Here is a 24,218-nt window from a genome sequence, read left to right as displayed (position 1 = left end):
GTATCTAGTGGAGCAGTCCATAGTTAGTCAACGCAAGACTCACGTGGCTCGAGCGGGCGTGGGGGGCGATGCATGCCCGCTGAAGAGCTGTTCAATGCCGATACGATGGCTGTTGAGGGGCTGAGCGGGAGTCAGAATCGAGTGCTTGGCGCCGGTCAGCGGAGGCCGCTGTTTCATTGGCGGGTGTGTCTCAACTGTTCCTACCGGACGGGAGTTGGTGGACCGTACCTTGAATGCGGGTCGCGTCGTGTGGGGACACAACGACGAGGCTGCCCAATTCTCTGGTGAGACAAGAGCGACTCGTGACCTTGTCTCGCCTCGGGAATCCATCAGCTGGGCTGAAGCAAACAGTCCAAAGCGGTGGCGAAAACAAGATACGAGGACTGACGGGCTTCGTCCCGGAAAGCGTGCACGTGCGGATACGCGACTACTCTCTGTGTAACTCGCGACAAGATTTTCTTTATGTGCGTTTGAGGGGGGCTGGAACCATTCGAGCGAGCATTTGGCTGACGGTGGGCGCCAGAAACGAGCCGGTCAGGGACGGTTTCCTTGACTTGACGTAAATTGGGCTACAATGTGGTGTCAAGGTACTATTTTGCATACTTTCCTGACCGCGGCTTCGATTTGGTTACTCGTCGTCGCGCTAGCTCTTGACGAAGATGGAGACAAATGCAGGGGCAAGGTACAGACGACTCCAAAGGGATACGAAGAAGGAAACAGCGTTAACGACTGTACCCTGTCGGGTGCGGACGACGATGTGGCGTCCCAAGTCGCAGAATCTACGAAAGGAGAATGCGAAAACAACGGTCCCGGATTCGCGCCTGAGGCCGAGTATGAGTTGATACTCACGACACGAGAGGCTTTGGCTGAGTACGGAGTTCACGTTTCAAGTGAGGGTGGACAAATTATACATCTTGCTTATCGAGATCGCATTGCGATCCCCCTTGTACCCCAACTCCTGCACGATAGTAAGACCGAATACCACGACAGGGAGCTCATCAGGAGTGGCTTTATACGAGATCGGCAAGAAGTCGTCTTGGTCCGATCCAGAAGCTTGGAGCAAGCAGTCGTTTGCGGAACTTGCTTTCGTGGTGAGTCGTACGCAAGGAGCCTAAGCAACCGCTGCGATGGGGATGGAAAGCATCACTTCCCACTTGTAGGGACGTCCTGTCAGAAGAATTCGTAACTCAACTGTCTTCACCAATGAACACGTTTGTTTGTGTTCAAGCGCCGCCATGCTGTCTAAAGCAGAACTTACTTTTTCAGTTGCGTTTCGAGTCTGCTTGATTGTTTGTACACGGTGCGACTACCTGTATAACTTAACTTTCATCTACCGGTTTCCTGCTTAACAATCGACAGCCGCGGTCCAGAGCAGGCTGCAATTGTCAGTAACCGTTTTTGTCGAGAGCGGAAATTATACGGGAAGCGCGGAAACTGAGAAACGCAGATACCCGTGGTGTTGTACGTGCTCGTCTCTTCACAGGAGGACGATATAGCGTGGTTCGATTAAAGTCGACGAAAACAGACGACGAAGGACGTCACGTGTACACTTTCGAGAAGCTTATTCATCCTCGATGGCGACCACACGCGTTATCATTCTCTATTGCAGCTGATTTGGTGGTCATCAGAGGCAATAGGCAACCTCGTGTCGGCAGCCGCATCCTCATGACCTGTGTCCGAAGCGGAGACATGCCGATACTCTTTACCGATTTCCTGTGGTCAACACCACATTTAGCAAGTATGTGGAATAAAAACACCATCACAGCATCTCGGAACCATCAGGGGGATGCCAAACTCCATGTCGATTCAGCTGCGGATGCAGACAGCAATCGGGGGACGACGAGTCTCTCGTAGAAGAAGGTCAACTGACGGAAAGTGGCACGCCGCTTTCAGATGCCGCATGCAACAACAGAGCAACAGCAGTACTCCAACTGTGCTGCGCGTTTCCCCAGTGTTCCTTTTTTCACAGATTCGCAGGCCCCATCCGTGTTGTGCCACCTCCCTGCCTCCATATATCTATAGCACTGGGACCGCATAACACTGTTCGGGACAACTAGTAGGACTCAGCAGGTACAATCATCATAAATGCGAGTGTTTCCATGTAAATGCTCAGGGTACCGACCGGGTCCTTTCAAGGAGGAAGTTACGATCCAGGACGTTGAGGCATTTGCTGGCTCAATCCCACATACGATTGTACTGAAGGCTACGCTGAGTTCCTCGAAAAGCTCGGATCGTGTGGTCCATCATTTGACAGAGAACTCGAGCTTTTTATTTTTCGGAACGGTTCCCGCTCCTTCACCGTCCCTGAGCGCCTTTGTTCTCGGGTCTCTGAAGACAGACTCAAGAGGCACGGTGGAAAGATGTGACTCCGCCGGCCCGGTATTCCTATCATCTTCGTACTGGAGAGAGATCAGAAACCTAGGTACGCTCACTGCAGTTCGTTTTCTCTTCGCATGTACGTGTACGCAGCACTGGCTGAAGGAAGCAACGAAAGCATCACTGTTGGAAATGTCGTTTCGTCCTGCACTCTACAAAGCACTGTGCAGCTCGGCGGCTGCTTGCGTACGACTTCCTTTGTTGGCATACGGCGATTTTTCGGAACTGAACCTGAGAACGACGTTTGCGATAATGTACTGATTGCTGCAGCACCCACGACACATGAACTGGTAGTACGTCGGAGGAAGTTTTGTCGCTGGATTGCTTTTGGTTTAACCGTCGCAGCAGCTCTATTCGGCTGGCTGGCGTTCGCCGGCTATGCGCGAAATACGTTGGAACAAATGTTTGCCATGCGACAGGCAGGTTTCAGGAATACATTTTCAAGCTGGATCCGACAGAGGTATGGAATTGATCGGCACGTAGTGGCAACTTTCGCAAATAGTGTTGACCCTCACAATATAGGGTTGGCGGCTTTCCGTGTCTACCAAAATAACAGTCGTAACCTAACCCCTGGAGACCCGGCGAATGACATCCGCGAGGGCTCTATCGCTCTGCTCATGCGTGCAATTGGAGCGTCTGGCCTGGCAGCAGTAGCAGCAGTTGCTGCAACAGTTCTGCCGTTTAAGCTAGCTCGAAAGGCTCATCGATTTTTGAAGGCAAAACGGTTGATTCGCAGGGGTCGTCAGCAGGTCGCAAACAGTGCACAAACTACAGTAGACGGAATGCGGGATTCTGAACGATCAAACGAACAGAGGAAAGGTTTCATCTTTGCAGTAGTATCTTGAGGAGAAAAGGAAAAGGAATGGTGCCTGAAAGTATTCGCACAGCACGAATGCTTAAGGCGCTCTCCGATTTTGCTAGACAGTATGCTGTACTATCCGTCGTTTCAGGCCCGATTTGTGTTCAAGTCCCCGGGAGCGGGGTATCTGCGTGTTTGAGGCTATGTACTTTGGCTGTCGACTGCGGCGCTGCTTTCCAATTCGATTCTTGAGTGTATGTTAAGTGTTTATAGCAGTATCGTTCTCTTTTCATAAAAACATTTGCTGCTACTCTATTGTCGTTGAGGGGCAGGGGAAATCAGTAAGGACCACTCCGATTGCGGCTTACTGCTGAGGGCCAATAGTATGCAGATGAATTGAAAACGGACAATCTTCACAGCAAGTACTTTGGAGCAATATGGGGGTATTTTCCAAGCGTAGCTCAGGATCGGAGGAGTTGTAGATGCCACGTCTCGTACGAGTAAGAGTCAACAGCGTGGTCTACTGCTGCCGATACTGATGTGAGTTGCATACTGTGATCTGGTCGAAGAATGGCGAATAAAACCCGCAGACTGAATGATGATGGATGTAGAAAGGTGCAGCTTGTCTCGGAACAGTTTCGCCTCGCACCGGCGTGGTCGAGGTGAAATATCGCGTGTTCTCCCAGCAGGGCCATAAGGCGCAAAGTGCATAAAATTACAGTAAGCTGCCGTGTGGAAGAAAGCGATGCCCCCCCTCTGCCCCATGGCCAGACTTGGACACCGCACACCGATGCTCCTCCACTTTTCTCTCTTTCCTGGCGCTGTCGGCCGCGCGTCCCCGCGCCTCTGAGATCATACGCGTGCTTCCACTCTTCGTCTATTTCTCGAATTGGCTGACAGTTCCACACGTATATGCAATACCGACCTTTGCAGTGCATGCCATTCGTTTCACCAGAACCATTGAGACTGCGAAGTCCATTTGCATGATTGTGGACTGATGCAGGGAAGCCAGCTGGAAATGAGTTATACACATGCTGTTTTCGCCCTGCGGAACATAACGGTTCAGTGAGGGCTACACAGCGAGCGACAATTACTTCGCGTGCAGTGAGTTGTTTGACTGCAGTGAACGGGGTGGTAGGATCACTAGCATTACGCCTCATACAAACTGCATCTCTAGTGCACCGTCTAGACTCTCGCCTTCTACTACTTGCTCGTAATTTTAAACCAGGATGAAAGGTCTTGTGATAAGGGCTGCCATACACAGTCTCCGCCAAAAGGTAGAGTTCCCTGTAGCAGTGCTGCGGGTTTCCATGGTTCGACACAGCGCGAATCTTGTGCTCGTCATTTCGAGTGGAGCGCCTCTAAGTCCTTCTTCTGCATTTTGCTTGCTGAAAGTGAAGGCGGCGCTCCTATCCTCTTACTTGGCCAGCTCGCATCGACGCAGACAGTCCGTGACCGCCGATTTTGCTGCCTACAAGGACGTTAAACAAGTTCTTGCGGCTATGTAGACCACGGCAATGGAATTCGTGCTTTCCTGTTTTCTTTCAAAACTGCACCCCGGCGCAGCGACTGGATGCCATTCTGAGGCGTAAACCGGGTGTCCCGCAATCTGAAGACTATTCCGCGCGTCGGCGGAGACGCAGAATGCCTGCGACACCTCCAGTCGAACTGGGGACCACATACGGCAACTAGTACGGATAGAAGGCTGCAAAGACATGCCACGGGGGTTGCTTGCTGCTTTCGAAGATTTTTTGAGAACGATGCCTGCGATGAGGCATTCTTCGGGACGGCTGTTTTTGGAACGTGCACCGGCAGACAGCCAAGATCTGGCGTAGAAGACGGAAACGCAAAGATCATCCATCCGTTACAGAAAAGTGACACCTTTGTCCGTGCAGTTGATGTTGCTGTCGTTGTATTGCAAGCGAGAGACTGTGCGTGAATGCATTGCGTGTGAGAGCCCACGAAGGAAACTGTAAGAGCAGGCATATCTACTAAAGCCGGGCCCGCGCAGTTGTCTACAGGATGAACTCAGCTTCTCATTTGCCTACAGAAATTGACAAACTGTAGAGAATTTTCTCAACTCGTACACAGCTGCTTGATAAACTTATCATGCCGATTCAACTCGCTTGTCTACTGTTACCAGTGACGAATCGCCTACTCACCGTCGCCACTTGAACCATAAGCAATACGGTCATCTGCTGCCACTGGCCTGAGACAGTTTACCGCAGTGTTTTATCATGGTGTGAGGTAGCGAAAGCCAAGCGATGAGAACGCGGCCAAGTGTCGTGAACGATGACGTGGCTGTGACGGTTTCTCAGCGGTTTCCAGCGTCACGCCTCGGCTCTTTCCTTGACACTTTATGGCACTCACGCGTCTTGATAGACGAAGCGAGGAACAGAATAATGAGGCAAGGATGGAAAGTCTGGCGAGGCACCAGCACATACATTTGTCACCGGTTGAAGGATGGGAAGCGAGGGATCCCGCTATCGAGGAGCATTTCCTCTCTCCAACCCAGCGCGGACGACGCAGACGACGCTTCCACTCTTCACCCTCAGCAAGAGAGAGGAAACCATCGACTTCCAAATTCTAAACGTGCACACCCACACCCGCTACACGACCAGGGCCGCCTCCAGTACTTCTTCTCTCTTCACCCTCTATTTCCGTCCCCGCGTGGCTTGCTTCTGCTGCTTCGGGATCTGCACCTTCTGGGCAGGTCCGCTCTGAGGGCGAACACCGGCAGCCTTCGACTTCTTCGACTTCTCCTTGGCATCCTTTACGGCGGTGGCACTCTTCGCCTGCAGAACACCAACGCAGCAGAGGCATGTATGCGCATATTGGACACCGGAGCCAAAAGCAAAAACAGAAAGACCTCATCCGCAAGCAACTCACACACAAACGTCGAATACCGATATGTCGGCGCGTGCGATACACAAGACACCTGACAAATGCTGGCACAACGATGTCTTTACACACAAAACACACAAACATACATATACATATAACATGTATATATATATATATATATATATATATAGATAGATATGCAAGAAGGCACTCATCATCTAGTTGTATCGACTCCCAGATCGGGACCGCATACGCTCCTGGAGAAGGCCTTCTTTCCGTGCTTCGCATGTTCCAAATTTAGTTCTTCGGCGATCCTGTAGCGTCTGACTCACCTTTGTCTCAGGCTTCTGAGCGCGGGTGCGTTTGATGTCCTCCAGAGACAGACCGACAATAGCCTTCTGAACAGTCTTGGTAGCCTTTCTGCTGCGGCGCTTGTTGACTGCGTCCTTTCCACCCTTCTTGTTCATGCGGCGCCACACCTGACACATCGTCACCGGAGGAAACCCACGCAACAAGTGGATGAAGCGACCGAGAAAACGAGACTCACAGAACCTGCCTGCTGCAATAAACACAGCCATACGCGACGGAACGCGCACCGCGACAAAGAGCAGCGCCGCAAACGGGGAGTCTAAAACACGGGTGAACCGGCCCCCCGCTTGATTCCAGCTCGCAGCGGTATTTTGGTACGCGGACTCTCCAGAGAGCAGAGAGGCTGCATTTCTCCGGCGTTCTCACATAAAACTTACGAGAGTCCAGTGGAGCTTCACGGGCTTGATCTTCTGTCGGAAGAGGCTGGCCTCCTTGCGGTGGATGAAGGTGTGGACCTTGCCGTCCTTCGCCACAAAGCGCTGTCCGCGACCAGGGTAAATACGGTACTCCGAGAAGGAGCACATGTCCGTCTTGATGGTGGTTTTGACCGCCGACATTTTGACTGAACGGAAGAACGAGAGAAACCTGGCCCGGAAAGCACTCTGTCAGGGTTCGAGTCGCGTTGACAACTGACCTGCACACACACCAGACGAAACGAACGGGCGCTTGTGCACAACCGAGTTCCGACCTGCTCACTGGCGCGAAACATAGGAAATCGCAGGTACTCTCGCCACATGCACCCCAACTTTTCCGGAGACTCAGCCGGTCTTAGCCTCCAGAAATCGACTGACAGCTACCTGGACCCAGTGGCTACTTCCGTTTCCACCAAGACCGACAGGCAAAGCGACTCGCATGCACTCTCAACTCAGCACAACACGCAGCGCAGCCTCGGGACGCCTGTCCTAGAAGGACCCCTAGGAAGAAAAAAAATCTGGAACCACGCGGACGGAAGTCGGCAAGGAGTCTGTGACACGCGCGTCCAGGCTGGCATATCGCTTGCACGCACGTAGACGAAAACTGCCTCCCGGAAGACGGGAGAGCAACAAGAGGCCTGTCCTTTGCCTGCGTCCCGCAGAAGAAACATGCGGGAAGTCCCCGCAGCACAACAACAGCTCGCGCCTCTCTCTCCACTGCACACAAGAAAGGGACTCTTTTGCGCTTGTTTGCGGGATGAGGCAGCCCGCGAAATAAATTCAGAGCTACTGCAGCCGGCACCCCCTGCCGGCGCTCCCGCGGGGCCGAGAAGACGAAACCTTCGGATTTCGAGGGCGCCTCCGTGTCAACGACAAGGGAAAAGTCGACCGGGCCACGAGAGTTTTCCTCAACCGTTTCGCAGCGGAGACAGAGGCATAAACATCCGAATTTCTGTACAGTGTCAAACGGTCCGCATCCCAAGCGTCGTACCACACGCCTTCCCAACTCCAGCCCGTGCTGCGGGCGCCTGCCGTGTGGGTTTTTCTCCGACAGAAGAAAGGGAGATTCAAAGGCCGTTTCCCCGCAAATTTTCGTGCGTTTTGCTTAACGTCTTTCCGCTTACGGGGCACTCGATTCAAGCGGAGTTGAGGCACAAAACGCGGGCCAACAGTTCCCCCAGAAAAAGCCGAAACACAAACTTACTCGTACAGCCAGGAGTGGCGGGCAGCGTGTACAGGCGAAGGAAGCGAAGAGACACGACCTGCGGCGGGACAGAAGAGATTTTTGTTGTTTTCCTCCAGACCCGAAGCCCTGGACTTTTCGCGAGTAGCCACTGCGCTGGGGCGACTCTCGGTTGCCCTTACTTTGTGCTGCCCCGCAAATGCATGCATCCAAAAAAATCCAACCCCACGCGCGAGAGAGGAGACAGCGCGCGCCTTCACAAGCCGTCCTCGATCTCGCTGTCTAGTCAGACTTTTCTTGTTCCTCACAGAGAGAAAAGGAGATCTGGGCGAATCGTTGCAGGGCGCCGCGGGCTGTTCAGATTGCGCGTATTTCCCCAGGCTGTAGAGAACACCGTGTTTTCGATCGGGAGAAACCGAGAATCTTCCAAAAGTTTGAACCAGTGAAAAGCTGAGGCAAGGCATGAAGGAGCTGCGAAAAGTTACCCTTGCAGCGCAGCCTAAGAAAGCAGCCGTTTCTCTCTCTTTCAACTTGAGGGACAAAAAAGAAGGGGGGGGGGGGGGCGGGGGGAACCGCAGCATGATTCAGGTGAGTGCTCGTGGACTCCGTCATTTGCCATGTGATGGGAGGACTTTCACCCGCCTTGGCTGCGACGCTTGAAACCCGCGCACGCACTATCCACCTCTTTTGACGATAGATTAAGTGATTTCCATACACGCAGCTTGTTGCTGAGAGACGCTCGCGAGGAGTGAACGGTCGCACCCTACTGAGTCTGATCCGAAAACAAGCGCGGGAAAAAACGATGTAGATGTGTAGATAGAGTCCGAAGATCAAAGGAAGACTCGGACAGAAGAGGACACGCTTGCGAATTACATGCAGTCTGCAGATGGTGCTTTTGCTCCAACTCACTGTCTTCCGGTTTCTCTCTGAACACAGAGAGACTGTGCGAACTTCCAAGCAGCCATCTCCACATCCGATAAAGACTGCGTATACTTACTGTCTATATATATATATATATATATGTAATAAACAGAGCAGTGCTGTAGAGATCTCTACAAAGAAATGTGTAAACATACGCGTTTGTGGTTGCAGATGGACAACTTTACGATTTGGAACACTCGCTGGCGATATAGCTAGCGATAGGAGTTTACACCAGAGAGAAGGCCTTGAATTTTCGTATTTTCTAGATCTTCACCCTCTGAACTTGTCATTTGTGTCGCAACAACTTCTCCCAAGGAGCACTCTCTTCCATGTCGGTGTATACATCTATATTGGCGCTTAAGCATTTCGCAAATTGGCTAACGTTGGGCGTCTGGAAAATAACCTGGTCGCTTGTGTCCAGATGGATCCCAGAACTGTGAACGTGCAGGTAAGCGGGAGGAGAAACTCGCAGCACATCTTCGCGCGATAGACTCCAAGGTGAGGAACCTCCTGCTCTTGTGTTTTAGTCTTTCTCGAATATTGACAAGCGCATCCTGGCCACTTGCGCTAGAGAGAGGCGGCCAGAGCCACGGAGAGACACGTTCGCGCCAGCGCGTGTAGACAGGTTGAAAGACTTCAGTTGGAGAACAAACAACAGTGGAAGACCTGACGTGACGAGAACGAACCCAGCAGATTCAAAAGAGACAACAGGCACCTTCACATCTGCTGCAGGTCCTTTCCCTCTTGATCACTCCGGGGAGACGACGCAAGGAGAACCAAGTGTTCCAGCCTTTGGAAGCCACCCTCGGCCTCGTCCAGCAAAAGAGCGGCAGGGTGTACATCCACCGAGACAGAAGCCAAGCACTCGTCCCCCGCGAATGCCACGCTACCTCCGCGAAGAGGGGCGGCGCGGAAACGGAGGAAAAGAGAAACGAAGCGAAGAAGCGGTAAGGGAGCGCAGAGACAAGATAGCCAAGAGTCACGTACACCAGCCACCGGAAAACGCAGCCACAGAAAAAGGCAGAGACGCGCAAGAGGCGAAGAGAAGCACGAACCGACAAAAGAGGTCGACGGATCTCGACAGGTACTATACAAACTCGAAGGGCAGAAGGAAAGACCCTGACAACGCTACCTAGCCGAAAATGCGTCTCCTGCGTCGTTCCCCGCGTGCTCCATTTCGCGTCTTGCCTTCCCACTGTTCCCTCCGAAGGCGAGAGTTTTCTTCCTTTCTTCTCTCGAAGCCTCTCACCCACCCCAGAGCAGACTCACAGATACACCCGCCACAACGGGCTCTTCTCTGAACGCCGCAGGGCCTCTCTGCTCCTACTTCTTGACAATCTGCACGACGTCCTCGTCAACCAGCTCGTGATCTTTCCCCACTTTCTGCGGATTGTGCTTTACACTTTTCCCCCACACGATCGCCAGCTTGAACTCGTCCAGCAGCGACTTGTGAATTCGCACGCAAAAGTCCTCCACGCGCCGCATGCGACTGTTTAAAATGACTGGCGCATTGTAGTCGGGAATCTGGCCCTTCGGCTTCGTGTAGATACGCACGAGGTCCAGGTACTGCCAAATCTTCTCCAGCAAGCCGTCCAGATTCCACTGAAGAACATCACGCAGAAACGCGGCCGAACACTGCATTTGAAACATCTGGGTGTCTCTACGCGGCACGAGACCCTCGAGAGAAGATGGCCTGCCCTAGACCCCAACTGTCTGCTGGTGCTGAGAGGATTTCTCTGAAACTCGATGCTCTCGTGTTTCCAAGACGTCTCGCGTCGTGTGTTCTATGTCTGGGATCGAAGAAAGAAGAGGAGGCCAGAAACGCGAAGAGGAGACAAAAGTCACGCATTGAAAGGATGCTCAAAACATGCACACCCTGTTTCGACTCGCAAAGGAAGACAGAGAAACTCGACAGGCTGCAGAGAGCACACTTGCCCTTGGAATCTCTCCGGTGGATAACGACTTTCCAACTCCAAAGAAGTCGTCCAACTCCCAGGCTGAGAAAGTCCCCAGCAAAAGCTTTTCACGCATTCGTGAGATGTCGCGACGTTGACTTTGTTCCATTTGCGGCTCTTCCGTCTGCGCAGTTCCAGAGCACCCACCTCGTGGTGCGCTGAAATGGGGATGTAGTGTGGCACTTTGCTGATGATGTCCAGCTCTTCAATTGTGATCTGGTCGATCTTGTTCATCACGTAGAGACACGGAATGTACAGACGGTTGCCTTCTATGACATCGATGATGTCGTCGGCTGTCGCGTCGCAGCGAATCGCAATCTGTGCATTCGAAATGCGGTACTCGTGACAAATGGACTTGATTGTCTCCTCGTCGATGTTGTTCAAAGGCACAGTGTGCGTCACGCTGATGCCACCTGCAAAGAAACGCAGGCCGAGGAAGAGAAGAAAGAGGCGGGGTGTCTGTGCATGGACAGAAGCGCACAACGCGCTACTGCGATCTTGGAAGAACGAACAGAAAGAAAAGAAAGAGAAGTAGGACGTGTGCAAGCGCAAGCACCGAAAGCTCCGAAGCCCCCGCGGTGCACCCCGGGCCGTCGATTGCGCTACGCGACGACCTCTGCTGTCTGGCCGCCTCAGAGAGCTCGGTCGCGAGGCGCGACGTGGACTTTCGTACCTTTGTCTTTCTTTTTGAAAGTGATGTTGGGTGGCTTCTTGTTCAAGCGAATGCCAAACCCCTCGAGTTCTCTCTCAATGATCTGTTTGTGGGTGATAGGTTTCATCACGTCGAGCACAATAAGAATCAACGAGCAGGTTCGGGCAACGCCGATGACTTGCTTGCCACGACCTTTGCCATCCTTCGCCCCTGGAAAAGCGTGCAGAGTTCGGAAGAAAAAAACAAGAAATCAGGGAAATTCCACGCAGACCTACAACCCCCTTGACGTCAACGTCTCGTTTCCTTCATCCAGAGAAAAAAGAAGAAAGAGTGAGGAAATGAAACAGCAACAGTAGAGAGAGAAAGAGGAGAGACAGCGAGACGAATGGCTGTTCTGACGCACGGCTTGAAACCTATACATCTAAACCATGTACGTGCATGTGTACGGACAGCCCTCTCGATGAAGAGACGTGGCGAGAGAGAACCTCAAAAGTGCATCTCTAGAGAGCGCCACTGAAACAGGCTACTCAACATGCCTCGTCAAACGTCTCTACATCTAAACAGAAAAACTGTAGATGCATATATGTATATAATTATGGCGGTCTACTGTAGAACTCTCAGACAGTGCGTTCGATTACACATACGTCGACTGGAATCCGGTGTACGTACACGCCGCGCGACGTGGCAGGCTACAGCAGGAGCAGCATTTTTCTGCATTTTGCCGCTTAAGCAGAGAGACATGAAACCTCGTGGCTTTTCAGAATGGCGTACCCTCGATGATTCCAGGGAGATCGAGAAGCTGAACCTTGGCTCCTTTGTACTTGAAGACACCCGGGACGCACGTCAAAGTTGTGAATTCGTATGCAGCCACTTCGCTGAACGTTCCTGAGAAAAACGACAGAGTTCAGTCCAGCGACTGCCGAGACACGCTCTCGCGACCTTGTACGAAAACCAACGCGCAGACGAGAAAGGTCGGCGCGCCGGACAGCCGCGCCGCGAGCACCCACCGCAGAGCAATGGAAGAGGGCAGAAACGACCGACGACTCTCCAGCGGACCGTGCATGAACAACTGCTGAGTTCCACAAGCGTCAACGTGTAGATACACTGAAGGAGTCTCTACACCTCGCGTGCTCGGCGTATTTGTCCGAAACGGGGGGCGCCGGACGAGGAGAGACAGAAACGAAGAAGAAAAGAGGGAACGCCGCCACGCGAAAGCGAATTCTTCTCTCACCTGTGAGTTTATTGAGAAGCGTCGATTTCCCCACAGAGGGGAAGCCGACGAGACCGACGCGCGCATCGCCTGTCTTGGAAACATCGAAGCCTTCGCCTCCAGCACCGCCTCCTTTCTTAGTGCTTCCTGGGAAGGAGAGAGGAGACATGCAAGAATCGAAGGAGGATGCACGCAGAAGCCGTGGAAGACGTTTCGGCCCAAGCCGCAAGTTGCTGATCCGCGTTTCCCGTTGGTTTTGAACCACGCAAGATCTACAAAACTGGAAATGAAAACCTGAGTATGCAGTTCGTGTTTCTGCCCTGGAAGGTTACAGTCAAGTTGCAAAGAGATAGCTCGAAGTAACGCGGAAAAGGCGGGGGGGGGGGTCGTATCCTAGTCCACTTAAATACATTTCAGCAACCAGCCACACACTGAAAGTCGACACAGACAGAGCAACAGACTCGTGAGGCTACGGCCACAGCTTGGCACGTTCGGCGTCTCTCCGGAGCTCCCTGCGTCCTTCCGGTCAGACCTGAAGAAGCGAAGAGATGCTCCGACGAAACAAGGAGACTCCGCATCTCTTGATATGACGGAGGAGGAGACTCAATCACACAGAGAGTGAGGACTGGGCAAAGGGAGCAGCTCCCACTGTCCAGACACCGACGCGAGCAAGGGAAGACGACCGGCCTTCCCCTCACAAAAACACACGAGCACCAGCCGGTGTTAACTCCGAAGAAAACTGGTTCGTTTATGGCCGCTACTTCGACATGACATTTCGCCATCGCAGAGGCGCCTTGCCTCTCGATCCGCCGACGCAGAGAAAATGTGAAGGAGAAGAAGAAGGAAGCCGATAAGGCGACGAAGGAGAACACGAAGGAGAACAAGACGAAGGATGCGGGGAACGCGAGTGATAGCAGGGACGGGAGGAAGGAAGAGAACAGTTTGGCGTACCCTCGATCAGCTGCGCGCGCAGCTTGGCCAGTTTCGCCTTCAAGAGCCCCAAGTGAAAGTTTGTCGCCTTGTTTTTCTGCGTTCTGGCGATCTCCGCCTCCACCTCCGCGATCCTCTGCAGCACCGACATCTTGTCTACCGCAGCGAGGGAGACCACTTGGAAACAATTGGAAGACTGCGGAACGAAGAGAGAGAAAATGGTGGGGGGGACTAAAAAGGAAACGAGGGACGAAGAGAAAAGAGAGAACGAGGGAAGAGGAGAGAAAAGAGAGAACGAGGGAAGAGCAGAGAAAAGAGAGAACGAGGGAAGAGGAGAGAAAAGAGAAAACGAGAGGGGAAGCAACGAGAGACACGGAGGAGGACGGCAGATTGAGGGGAGGGCACACTAGGGAGAAAGGCGAGGCCGTTGACCGGCGACGATCGTGAAGAAGATTCCGGGGGAGACGCAGAGAGAAAGGAAATCCCCAAACTCCCGCGAAGAGACAAGAAAAGCAGCCTTTCCCGCGCCTCCTCTCCCCTGGTCTCCGTCGCAGATGCGCAGCCTGCGGTTGCTCTCAGTGAAGAAGGCGACGCAGCGAAAGGCGCGGTGCCTCTGCTTGTTTTTGAAGAAGAGTCCGCAGAAGGAAGGAAAACAAAGAGATGCAGGAGACAGAGAGGCGAAAAACAACAGCCAGAAGGAAGGCGCAACGACGCCGCGCGCAGGCGCATGCAGTTCGCAAACACTGCCGCATGTGCTTCCCCAAAATGAGAGCGTAGAGGCCCAGAGACAGAACGAAGGCGAAGACGACGGTCGCTGCGGTGTCTCCGGGGTAGGAGACAGCGAGAGCGCGTACACGAGAGGAGAGAAGACGAGGAACTGGAGAAGGAGAAGTCAGCAACAATGCTTGTGTTCTTTTTCTGTTTCAGGAAACGAGAAACCTGCGTTTTGGCCAACAGAGAGGCGGAGCCTCCACGTCGAGGAAGGCGGAGAGAAGAAGAGCAGGAGGGAGGGTGAAGACGCCCCGGACAGAAGGGAAGAAGCAGACGCGAGGAAACGCGCTGTTGTTCGACTGTCTCAGGAGAGAGTGTGTCTCCTGCTTTTTCGTGTCTCTTCGCTAGGCGGACGAAGAAAGTAATGAAGAATCCGAACAGAGAAGAGACAGAGAGAGAGAACGATCGGGGAGACTGTGCGCTGACTTTTGGGTGGAAGTGTCTTGTCAGATAGCGAAACAGCAGTCCCTCGGGCGACCGTTCTTCGTCTCCTTCGCGTTCTCGCGTTTCTTCTTGTTCTTTGTTTCGCTGTCTGCTTGTTTATTCTCCTCACTTCTTCTCCACGTTTCTTCTCTCTCGCTCTCTTGCCTGCGATTTCTCTCTCTCCCTCCCTTCACCGTTGGTGGAGAGGAGGACCTCGACGCGTCGGATCTCTGTTCTCTCTCCGCAGCGAGACATGACCTTTTGTCGCCGAAGCCTCCAAGGTTTTTATAGAGGCACACAAGCGGGAGCGGAAATGCATTTGGATCGGTTGTCCAGAGTAGTCGTTCAGCTGGATTCGGCGCGTTCTCTGCTGTCGAAACCATGAGTCACGAGCAGAGGAGGGGAGGGACTCCGCCTCCTTCTTCCGGTTCTGCGATTTCCTCGCTCTTCCGCGGCCACCAATTCTTCCTGCTGGGTTTCGACGGACCTTGCATCTACGAAGACGCTGCTCTGTCGCTTGCTGCTCAGGCGTCGGACGGCGTCTCTGTCCTCTCTTCTTCCTCTTCTGCCTCGCTTCCTGCCTCCTTCGACAGGCCTTCCGGACTCCGCGCGAGAGACCGGGGACACCGCGAGGATCTCCTCCTTCGCCAGGCTGCTGCAGAGGGCGCTGCTGCAGGGCTCCTCGACACTCTCGCTTCTGCGCGAGACAGACGGGGAACGGGAGGAGACTGTGGCGGCAGTGGATCTGAAGAACGCGAAGCACTGGAGAGAAGAAAACTCGAGCTGGAGAGACTCGCCAGCGCGGCAAGCGATCTGCGAGAAGCAATGGAGCGTGTCATTGAACAAGTGAGGCCGTCGATAACAGTGCGTCGATAACAGTGACTCTTGGATTTCATGGCGAACGGAGGCACTGAATTGTCGGTCCTTTCGTCTAGATACCTGTACCCTTCTACATGTGGGTATCTGTCTAGATCTCTCCTTGTCTCTCTGTGCATGCCGCTATGTGTGTGTCGGTGTCTCCACCCTCTCAGTCTGCATATGAAAGTAAACAGTTAAATCTGACACCTGAAGTGATATATAAAAATATAGACAACTTGCCCAGGTGCAAACAGAGAGCTGTGGCTGCATTGTTTGTACATCCAATGAAGTAAAATTGACGTTGACTGCCACACATTCCACACGAAGAAGTCTCACAGCATGTGTCTTGCGCGCAGGCGCTTCTCCTTGTTTCCCTCGTCTCGCACTTTGTCTGGGTCTTTGGACCTCCCCTTCTGTCCTTCCGCGCCTCAGTCTGTATCTTCTCTTCCTCCTCTCTGTCTCAGCAATCGCCTCGCTCCATTCAATGTGTCTCCTGTCTCCACTCCTTCGGTTGCTCCCCAGCACTCAGGCCGAGTCGTCTCTCGCAGGTCGCCTGGGCAGTCGTCTTCGGACGGAGAGAAACGGCGACAGCGTCGAGGCGAGAATGAAGGACGAGAAGAGGAAATGCAAGAGGAGGAAGAACGTTTCACTGACGGAGCGGATGCTGCAGCGCAGAATGACGAGACAGCTCTCGCTGCCTCAGAGCGTTCTTTGGAAGCTCTCGTTTCCGCGGACTTCGTGATTTGCAACTACGGCGCTGCGTTCGTTGCTCTGCGTCGCCTCGTCGAGCGCTTGGACATGAACGCGACAGCCAGCGAGCTCGGGGACGCGAGAAATGCTGGGCAGGCATTCGCGCGGAAGGAAGGAGACCCAGAACTCGAAGAAGTTGCACTATGTCCGGCGTCGCTGCGACGCCTCACGCAGCGCGGATGGAACGGACTGGGAGAGTTTGGAGAGGCCGCTGCGGGAGCTCTGTCGGGGGTCTCTTCGTTTCGCCCTCTGAAAAAGTCCGTTTTCCTCGATCGACGCCGCCTGCTCTCCCCTTTCTGGCTGTTCTGCTGCGTTGCCGACTCCACCCTGTACCACCCTCTTTATTCTCCTTTCTTCTCGGTCTCCGCATCCTTCCATCCAGCACTGCCCCCTCTCCTCCCCTCTCCATTCTCCCTGGAGACCTCTGGATCCTCGAGTGCACCTCCGTTTTCCGTTTCCTTTCCTTCTTCCTCCTCGTCCTCCTCTGCATGTTGCGAGAGCATGGGAGGCGAGAACAAGGAAACCGACGGCAAGGCGAGAGATGTTGTGCGAATTTTTTTGTTGGGGTCGACTGGCGGAAAGCGGCGCGTGCGCCTCGGGCCTGCGGTGGCGTTGAGAAAGAAGCAAAGGAGAGAAGAGGAAAGAGAGCGAGAAGAAGAACGGGGAGAAACGTCATCGAGCGACGAGGGCGGCGACGGCTGGTTCGAGCGCTTCGGACTTCTTGACCGGAGAGACTTGGAGGCAGAAGAAAACGTAGAGAGGAAGCGGCGAGCAGAGAGGGCAGAGAAGCAAAGAAATCGACAGAGACACGAGAACGGGAGACGCGTTCGGACGCAGACGGACTTTGTCTTGCTCTCTCAGGTCTTAGCCTGCTGTGGAGCGCAGGTGGTCACCCGGAGAGAAATTGAGGCTCTAGGGGCGAGGAGACAAGAGAACAGAGTTCGAGGTGAGAGAGCAGCAAGAGCTCGACATCCGTAAAGAACAGAGACTGTTTCATACAGACCGTCGAGACAGCGAGACGGAGGAGGAGAGAAGACAACGAGACCAGTCAAAATCTATCAACTTGAACATTTGAACACGAAGTCATAGAGACTCTACAACTGAAAAACGCATGAATTTGAACTTTTTCGCGAAAATAAAATCCAATTTCTTGTCCATATTTGTCCGGGATTCATTGCCGTATATGAAGTTCACTGTGCTTGATTCCTTCTAGCTAGAGACAGATGAGGAGAAAAAAAAGGCATAGACAAGCATAGACACGCGAACAGAGGAGGGCAGGGATTGACGCGAGGAAGAGAGAAGATGCAGGTGCCGCGGACACAGACGGAGAAGGGAAGAGATCGAACAGACAGAAGTTGAAAGCAGAGAGGGATATGGAGGAAGAGAAAGGTGCCGCAGGCAGAGCCGAGGACCGCGGAAAGTTTCTTCATGCTTGAGAGAAAAGACAAGAGACCTGACATGGGGATGTGGACATGTCTCTCCGTTTTCAGGGCGAGACTCAAAAACGTTTCCCTCAGGTGCGAGGCAGCATGCATGCGCCACAGGAAGACCAACGCGTCTTCGCGTTTCATCTGCTCTCTTCTTTCTTCAGAGGATCCTCGAGTCGGCCTGCCTGTCAGCCACGTCGTCGTCTGTTCGCCTCGGGCGCTGGAGCGCTGCCTCCGACCGCGGCTGTCCCGAAGCGAAGTGTCTCCTTGTCGCCTGGGAGCCCAACTAGCCACGCAGAGACACCTTGCAAATCGAATTCCCCTGCGAGCTGAGCGCTCTCGGCGCGCTTCCGGGGAAGACCGCTGGCGTGCGTCGGCTGGCGAGGACCAGCCCGCCGAAGAGGCGACAGAGAAACAGAGAAGAAGAGAAGAAAGGTTTTTCAATTTCCTCGCGGGTCTCGAAGCGCTGCGAGAAAACGCTGTACCCTTTCTCTCGCTTCAGTGGATCGTCCACATGTATCAGTCTGTAAGTCGCACGAGGGGGCGTCTCCGCGTCGACTGATGCAGACATTGCATGCGTCGCTTCGCTCCTGGAAATCAGCATTCATTTCCTTTGTCGTTGGGCAGTTCAGGTTAGCCAATAGTTCATCGCAAAGACGGACCCAATGAGTGGAGTCAATAAAAAGACCCCACGGAGTGCCTTTATGAAACCCAGTCTTGTGTTTGAAGGCATCCCTTGTTGGGGCAAGAAAAAACACACATATACATGCATGAGTATCGGTTCAGAAAAACGCCGCGGTCGAGCTGGGCACAATTTCCCTTCGTACTGATGCACACCCACATGCGTTGCCTCGTTCGATATGCGAAGGGAAACGTTCTCCTTCAACTTTGCCTTTGCTCTCGATTCCTTGTCTCCTCTGCGTAGCATTTCCTCTTTTCTCGGTTTGCGGACTGTTTCCCGCGTTCAAACAGATCTTCTGGACTTTCGTTTTCCTCTCGCTTCACTCTCCACTGGCGTCTGCAATTGCTTCTTTCTTTCCGCTGCTCCGTCCTCAGGGCATTCCTCCGCCGCAGGGTCCTTACCTTCTTCAGCTTCCACCCCTCCCTCTGATGACTCTGAGGTCTTCCTCAGACTCACCAAAGACGCCCAGTCCTCACACTCTCTCTTCGTCTCTCGCTTCTTCTCTCTCTTCTTCGCTGTCGTCTCTGCATGCTGAGCGGGGGGCGGAGGCCGGGCGGGAGATTCTCAGCGACTTTGTTGTTTTCCTCTCCGTCTGTGTGGCTGTCAAGACGCCGGCGCTGATTCAGGTCCGTTCGCAGAGAGAAACGACACAGACCCTTTTATGCGCGAGCGTTTTTTCTCTCACGCGTGACATTTCCAGTGGCGAAGGGAGGAGGCGCAGCTTCCCCTTTCTAGTCGCTACACATGCACCTCTCTATGCGTATTTTCAAGCGTTCTGTATGGCGGTGTCGCCTCGAGAACTTTGTTTACTTCACTCGCTCTCCCCGCTCCTGCCTCGGTCTCTTCACTCTTTCACACATTTTTCTGCCCTCCCATTCGTGTCGTTTCATGCATATGTACATGGGTCGCTGCAACGTCTACCAGGTGCTCAGTTCGATATAAATAAAGCATATATGTGAATACGTCTGGATATGTGCATGCGTCTTCACCTGGGCTTCTTTCTCTTATTCGCTCCTCTCTCTGGATACCCACACGCGTCTTGCATCTAATCGCTCTAGCAGTTGATCGGTTTCTCTCTTTCCAGCCGTGCCCGGCCTGCGTGGTGGTTTCTGCGAGAAAGACGAGGATCTCTCTGTTTTTGTGTTGTTCTTCTGCAGAGGTGCAGAGAGCAGGGCTGTGTGTCTGTCGTTGTTGTGCCGCCTCTGCTGCCTCTGTGTGCGTCTCTCCTTTTCGACCTTCTCGGCGATTTGAGCGGTCTCTTTTCTCCTTCCACTAACGAGGCGAAGACCGTCTCGCTTTCGCAAAGCAGCGCAGGAAGTCTCCTTTCTCAGTCCTTCTCCTCCTCCCGCCGTGTCTCCTCTCCAGCCGAGGAAGCCCAAGGGAGCGACGCAGGGAACGCTCGCGCGCAACGCCGGAAAGGCAGGCGGGCAGACGCCGCACCGAAGCGAGGAGGGCGGCGAGAGGAGAAGAAGGAGGGAACCGAGACGGAGGCGAAGGGACGAGCAGACAGCGATCCGAGAATCGAACTCGACCACCGCTGTCAACAAATGCTTCAAGGGACAGAACGCGCCTTTGACTCAGACGAACTCCACACTGTCTTGCGGATCATGGCGGTAAGACGCAGAGAGGAGGAGAGAGAACAGGGCAGAGAAGAGAGGAGAGAAGAGAGGAGAGGAGAGAGGAGAGAACGGAGTGCAGATCTCACGCAGAAGAGAAGAAGCGAAAGACATGAGAGAGGAGACAGGGGGGAAAGGAGATAAGAGGAGTTTGGGAAACAGATCGGAGAAAAGTGAGGAAAGGACGAGAGAGGGAGAGAAAGAAGAGAAGGCAGAAATCGACAACTGGATACAGAGCAGGAGGCTGCAGAGAAAGAGGTGACTGAGTTGAGTACAGCGTTGTCGTTGCCATTTCCGTGGATGTGCAGTCCCTGGAATCCATGTCTGCCGACATGTGGACGGAGCAAATAAATCCTGTGGTCCCCTACTCTGATGGGAGTTCGATCTTGGTCTACAAAGGTCCACTTTGTTTCGTTTCCAATAACATAATCTCAATTTAAGTCGGAGAGTCGGCCTGCCTCCGTGACGATGGCGTCTCTGAGTGGAGACACGTCCTGTGATAAAATCGGTGACGAGATTCTCTCTAAGCTTCTTTTGGGAAGAAGAGTTTATCAAACCGAACTCCTGAGTCAGATCTGGATCTTCTGCTACCTGGTCAAGTTCTGTTCCCTTCTCATGACCAAGTTGAGTGCGCCAAGCGGTATTCAGCGTACACTTGAAAAAACACCATTTTCTCACAAACTTTCGCGGTCGCCACCACCTCTCATCTCACAAGCTTCTCTCCCTCATTTCTCCTCTCTGTCGTCTCTGTCTTCGCTCTGTCTCCTGTCTCCCCTCTCTCTTCTCGCACTTCGCTGTCTTTTCTCTTTTCTCTCGCGGATGAAGAAGATCTCGCTTTCGCAGCAACGGCTGCGAAACACGAGGTCCGACCTCCTCTCTTTCGCATCCTCTTCCAGAGCGTCTTCCAACTGCAGCGTTTCACCGTTTCTTTTTTGCGCCTGTTCGATTCCGTCTGTGGCTGTTTTTCTCCCCGCAGGCCCCGAGCGACAACGCGCAGCCTCTGCTGGTTGTGGGCGAGGAGGAATTCGAAGCCGGTCTCGTCGGCTACGTAGCACACACACTGGAGTGCTTCTACACTCACCGCTTGTCCTTGAAGAAGTCCTCGAACTCCGCAAACGGACGGGATGGCCGTCGCCCTCTCGCCGCCTCAGAGTCGCTCGTTGTGCGCGTAAAGCGAGAACCTGGAGAAAATGCTTCTTCTCTTTCTTCTTCTCGCTTCAGTCCCTGGGGAGTGATGAAGCCTGCGCTGATGGTCGACTTGGCAGTGCCTCCAGAGTCCCGTCGCCGCATCGGGGCTTCTGCCTCGCGAGTGTACAGACATCAGGCGCGAGGAAGGGAAGAGAGAGAAGCGAGAGAAAAGAGAGAAGCGAGAGGAGAAGAAGAGAGTTCGAGTCTGCTGATGACAACGCCAGACGGACTTGAGAGCTGCTGGAGGCGCCACAGACGGGTGCCGGGAGAAACGTTTTCTCTTCAGGTAAGGGAGCGTTTTGTCGGGTGTGAGGAGGTTGAAACACATTGGGCGTTCAGAAAAGAAAATGGCCATTCAGGGCAACTCGATTGTTCTCATACTCGCTGTCGCGGTCACGCTGGGCGGCGACAAGGGAAGAGGCTGAGGAATACGAAGCCAGTGTATGCCCTCTTCAGTTGCCTTCGCATGAGTCATCTGTCTCTCTCTATTTGTCTTTGCCTGTATTTATCGCTTTCTGATTCCTCGCGACGCTGTTGACCCTTTCCTCTTTGTCGCTATGGGGCTATCTGTGTGTCTACCGTTGATGTGCAATTCTCGTTTCTCTGCACATCCATCCATCTATAATATATATATATATATATATGCAAATGTATGTTTACATTTATATTCATCTAATACGTAGGTAATACGTATCTGTACAAGTATCGTCCCGCGTATGCATTAATGTGGGCAAAAAACATAATCCTGTGCATTTGTATGTAAATGTATAGGTGTCTGTCTTTCTGTGTCGTGACATCTGCCGCTTTTCTCTTCACTTGGAGTCTGAGCAACTGGGTGCGAGGCCGTTGTTTTTTTCGTTTTTCAGAGTTTCTTCCCGCACCACTTGCTCGACGGTTTCGCCGAAGATCTACTCCCTGAGGACTTGCAAGCCAATTCTCTTCAACTCACAGAGGGGGAAGAAGAACGCGAACAGCGGCGCCTCCTGGCAGCTCTCGAAGCGGATGTCGTCATCATGGGCAGAGGCGACTCGCAAGACCTGCGAACGCAGAGAAGAAAACTTTTCCAGGAAAACCAAGAAAGAAGGTGGACCTCACACTCCACTACAGACGCACCAGCCGATGGGATGCGCAAATACCTCGAGACTTCTCTGTTCATAAACAAACGTATCGATACTCATAAGTAGATTAGGAGACAGGGCTTCAGTCGTTCTTTTGCTTGTGCATGCGCGGGCTATGGTGCGACACCTGCAAATTTTGCGAATGTGCTGAGGCCACAGACAGCCTCGCAAAGGGTCCTATGTTTCTCTTTTGTTAACGCACTGTACATGTAGATCGGCACATATGCGTATCAAACGCTTGACCGCAAGTATATACAGACGTACATATATATATATATATATATGTATATATATACGCATAAATGAAGACATTTTTCTCGACGGTAGATCCATGTGTCCAGTGACTCCTCTTAAACGTGGTCACTGATGATTTCCTGCCAAAATGTAACACCTCTTGTCGCTCTCTTGTGCCAGACGCCTCTTCTTCAGACTCCCTGTCTTTTCTTTATGTTGTGTGCAGAATGCAAGAGGCCCTGCGGTGTCACGAGTTGTACTTGGAGGCTGGGAGAAAGTGGAGAGAGTTGCTCCAGGAGTCGGAGAGGAAAGCCGGGTGAAGCGGGGGACGCCCACAGAGGCTTCAACGAGAAATAGAGGCTTACTTTCCATCTCGAGAGAAAAGACGCTGGCGCAAAACAGAGGGAACAGAGTGTCTGCTACAGCTTCAGAAAAAATGTTTCGTCTCTCTTCTCATCGCCTTCTCTCGCTCTTTGCCTTTTTGGCGAGTGTATCTTCGGAGCCCCGAGAGTGTTTTAGAGTTTTTAAACATTTGCAGGAGAGCCGAACTCAGCTCTGTACTGGGGTTTCGGTGCTGGTTAAACTCTTTTTGACAAAGTCTGCGGTTCTGGACCGAGTAGCTCCGAGGGGGAGGGGGGCCTGAGTGACTGAGGGCTCAGGTCGCCTCTGTACGCGTTCATTCGTTGTTTCTCGAGAAAATACTTAGCCAACAGTTTCGATGGTCTCTCTGTTCCATCGATTTCTCGGTCTCTTTCAAACCTGACAAACATGCACTTTTCTTTCACACTCTAACTCTCAACGGGGTGCCGTTACTGTGCTGGGAGGTTGGGGGCGGGGGTAAGGCAGGAGTTCCAACCTGCAGAGAGAAGCAAGAAGGCTGTCTAAAACGATGATGTAGTCTTTTGAAGAAGCGAAAAGCCTCGAATGTACAGTCGAAACTGTGGCGAAGAAAACAACGGCATATGGGGGCAGCGAATGGAGAACGGCAGCTTCTGCTGGTTCACGCGAGATAGGATTTGCCCAGGAAGACGGAAAGTGTTTTTCAGCTAGACTGAAGCCCAAAGAAGCAAAGTGAGTGTCTCGTTGCAGACATTCAGGCTCACAGATAGGGAGAAAAGAAAGTGGAGAGAGTTGCCACATGCACAGAGAGTACTGAAAAAAAGTACAAGCCGGCGGACTCGCGTCTCGAAGGTCCTGGCCACTGTCTGCTAAAGCCAGGGAACTCAGGTATACATACACCCCACAGTTCAGGTGTCTAGACACCGCATGTCGGAACAGCAAGGCCTTCTGACCTCTACTGGGTTTCCTGAGAATTCTCTGTATATTTATTGTAGCATGAGGTAAGGCTCTCCACAGGTCCATTCCCAGTCGTGGTTACATATCTATTGAGGAAAAAGGGCAGGTTCGTTCCTTCATTGCGCATGCATGCACCTATCCACGTGCAGAGGACGTATCCAGTTAGATGTGTACATCTGTACGTATCGACGCTGCTGGACGGG

General features: G+C 53.0%; 4 protein-coding genes across 4 annotated transcripts; 2 read left to right on the top strand and 2 right to left on the bottom strand.

Moving 5' to 3' along the window:
- Positions 1-574: 574 nt before the first annotated feature.
- Positions 575-3,221, top strand: TGME49_244335 (hypothetical protein; the record flags this gene model as incomplete). The annotated part of the gene is made up of 4 exons (XM_018780711.1): positions 575-1,091; positions 1,484-1,738; positions 2,114-2,422; positions 2,647-3,221. 4 exons carry the CDS (start codon positions 575-577, stop codon positions 3,219-3,221), a joined length of 1,656 nt encoding a protein of 551 aa, XP_018637547.1.
- Positions 3,222-4,837: 1,616 nt separating this feature from the next.
- Positions 4,838-8,688, bottom strand: RPL24 (ribosomal protein RPL24). The gene is made up of 5 exons (XM_002366880.2): positions 8,293-8,688; positions 8,006-8,135; positions 6,766-6,950; positions 6,352-6,498; positions 4,838-5,970 (listed from the first exon to the last, which is right to left on the bottom strand). The coding sequence occupies exons 1-5, from the start codon at positions 8,563-8,565 to the stop codon at positions 5,830-5,832; spliced, it is 876 nt and encodes a 291-aa protein (XP_002366921.1). The 5' UTR covers positions 8,566-8,688; the 3' UTR covers positions 4,838-5,829.
- Positions 8,689-9,437: 749 nt separating this feature from the next.
- On the bottom strand, positions 9,438-14,296 carry TGME49_244310 (GTP-binding protein). The gene is made up of 6 exons (XM_002366879.2): positions 13,674-14,296; positions 12,744-12,869; positions 12,284-12,397; positions 11,534-11,722; positions 11,008-11,273; positions 9,438-10,507 (listed from the first exon to the last, which is right to left on the bottom strand). The coding sequence occupies exons 1-6, from the start codon at positions 13,801-13,803 to the stop codon at positions 10,229-10,231; spliced, it is 1,104 nt and encodes a 367-aa protein (XP_002366920.1). The 5' UTR covers positions 13,804-14,296; the 3' UTR covers positions 9,438-10,228.
- Positions 14,297-14,576: 280 nt separating this feature from the next.
- TGME49_244300 (hypothetical protein) lies at positions 14,577-23,388 on the top strand. Its single transcript, XM_002366878.2, has 8 exons — positions 14,577-15,692; positions 16,227-17,400; positions 18,046-18,407; positions 18,938-19,189; positions 19,721-20,176; positions 21,156-21,653; positions 22,234-22,451; positions 22,946-23,388. Exons 1-8 carry the CDS (start codon positions 15,228-15,230, stop codon positions 23,037-23,039), a joined length of 3,519 nt encoding a protein of 1,172 aa, XP_002366919.1. The 5' UTR covers positions 14,577-15,227; the 3' UTR covers positions 23,040-23,388.
- Positions 23,389-24,218: the final 830 nt, after the last annotated feature.

This window comes from Toxoplasma gondii, chromosome VI, assembly GCF_000006565.2.
Source record: "Toxoplasma gondii ME49 chromosome VI, whole genome shotgun sequence".
Lineage (NCBI taxonomy): Eukaryota > Apicomplexa > Conoidasida > Eucoccidiorida > Sarcocystidae > Toxoplasma > Toxoplasma gondii.
Note: the sequence above shows the minus strand (reverse complement) of the source record. Positions and strands in the feature narration are given on the sequence as shown.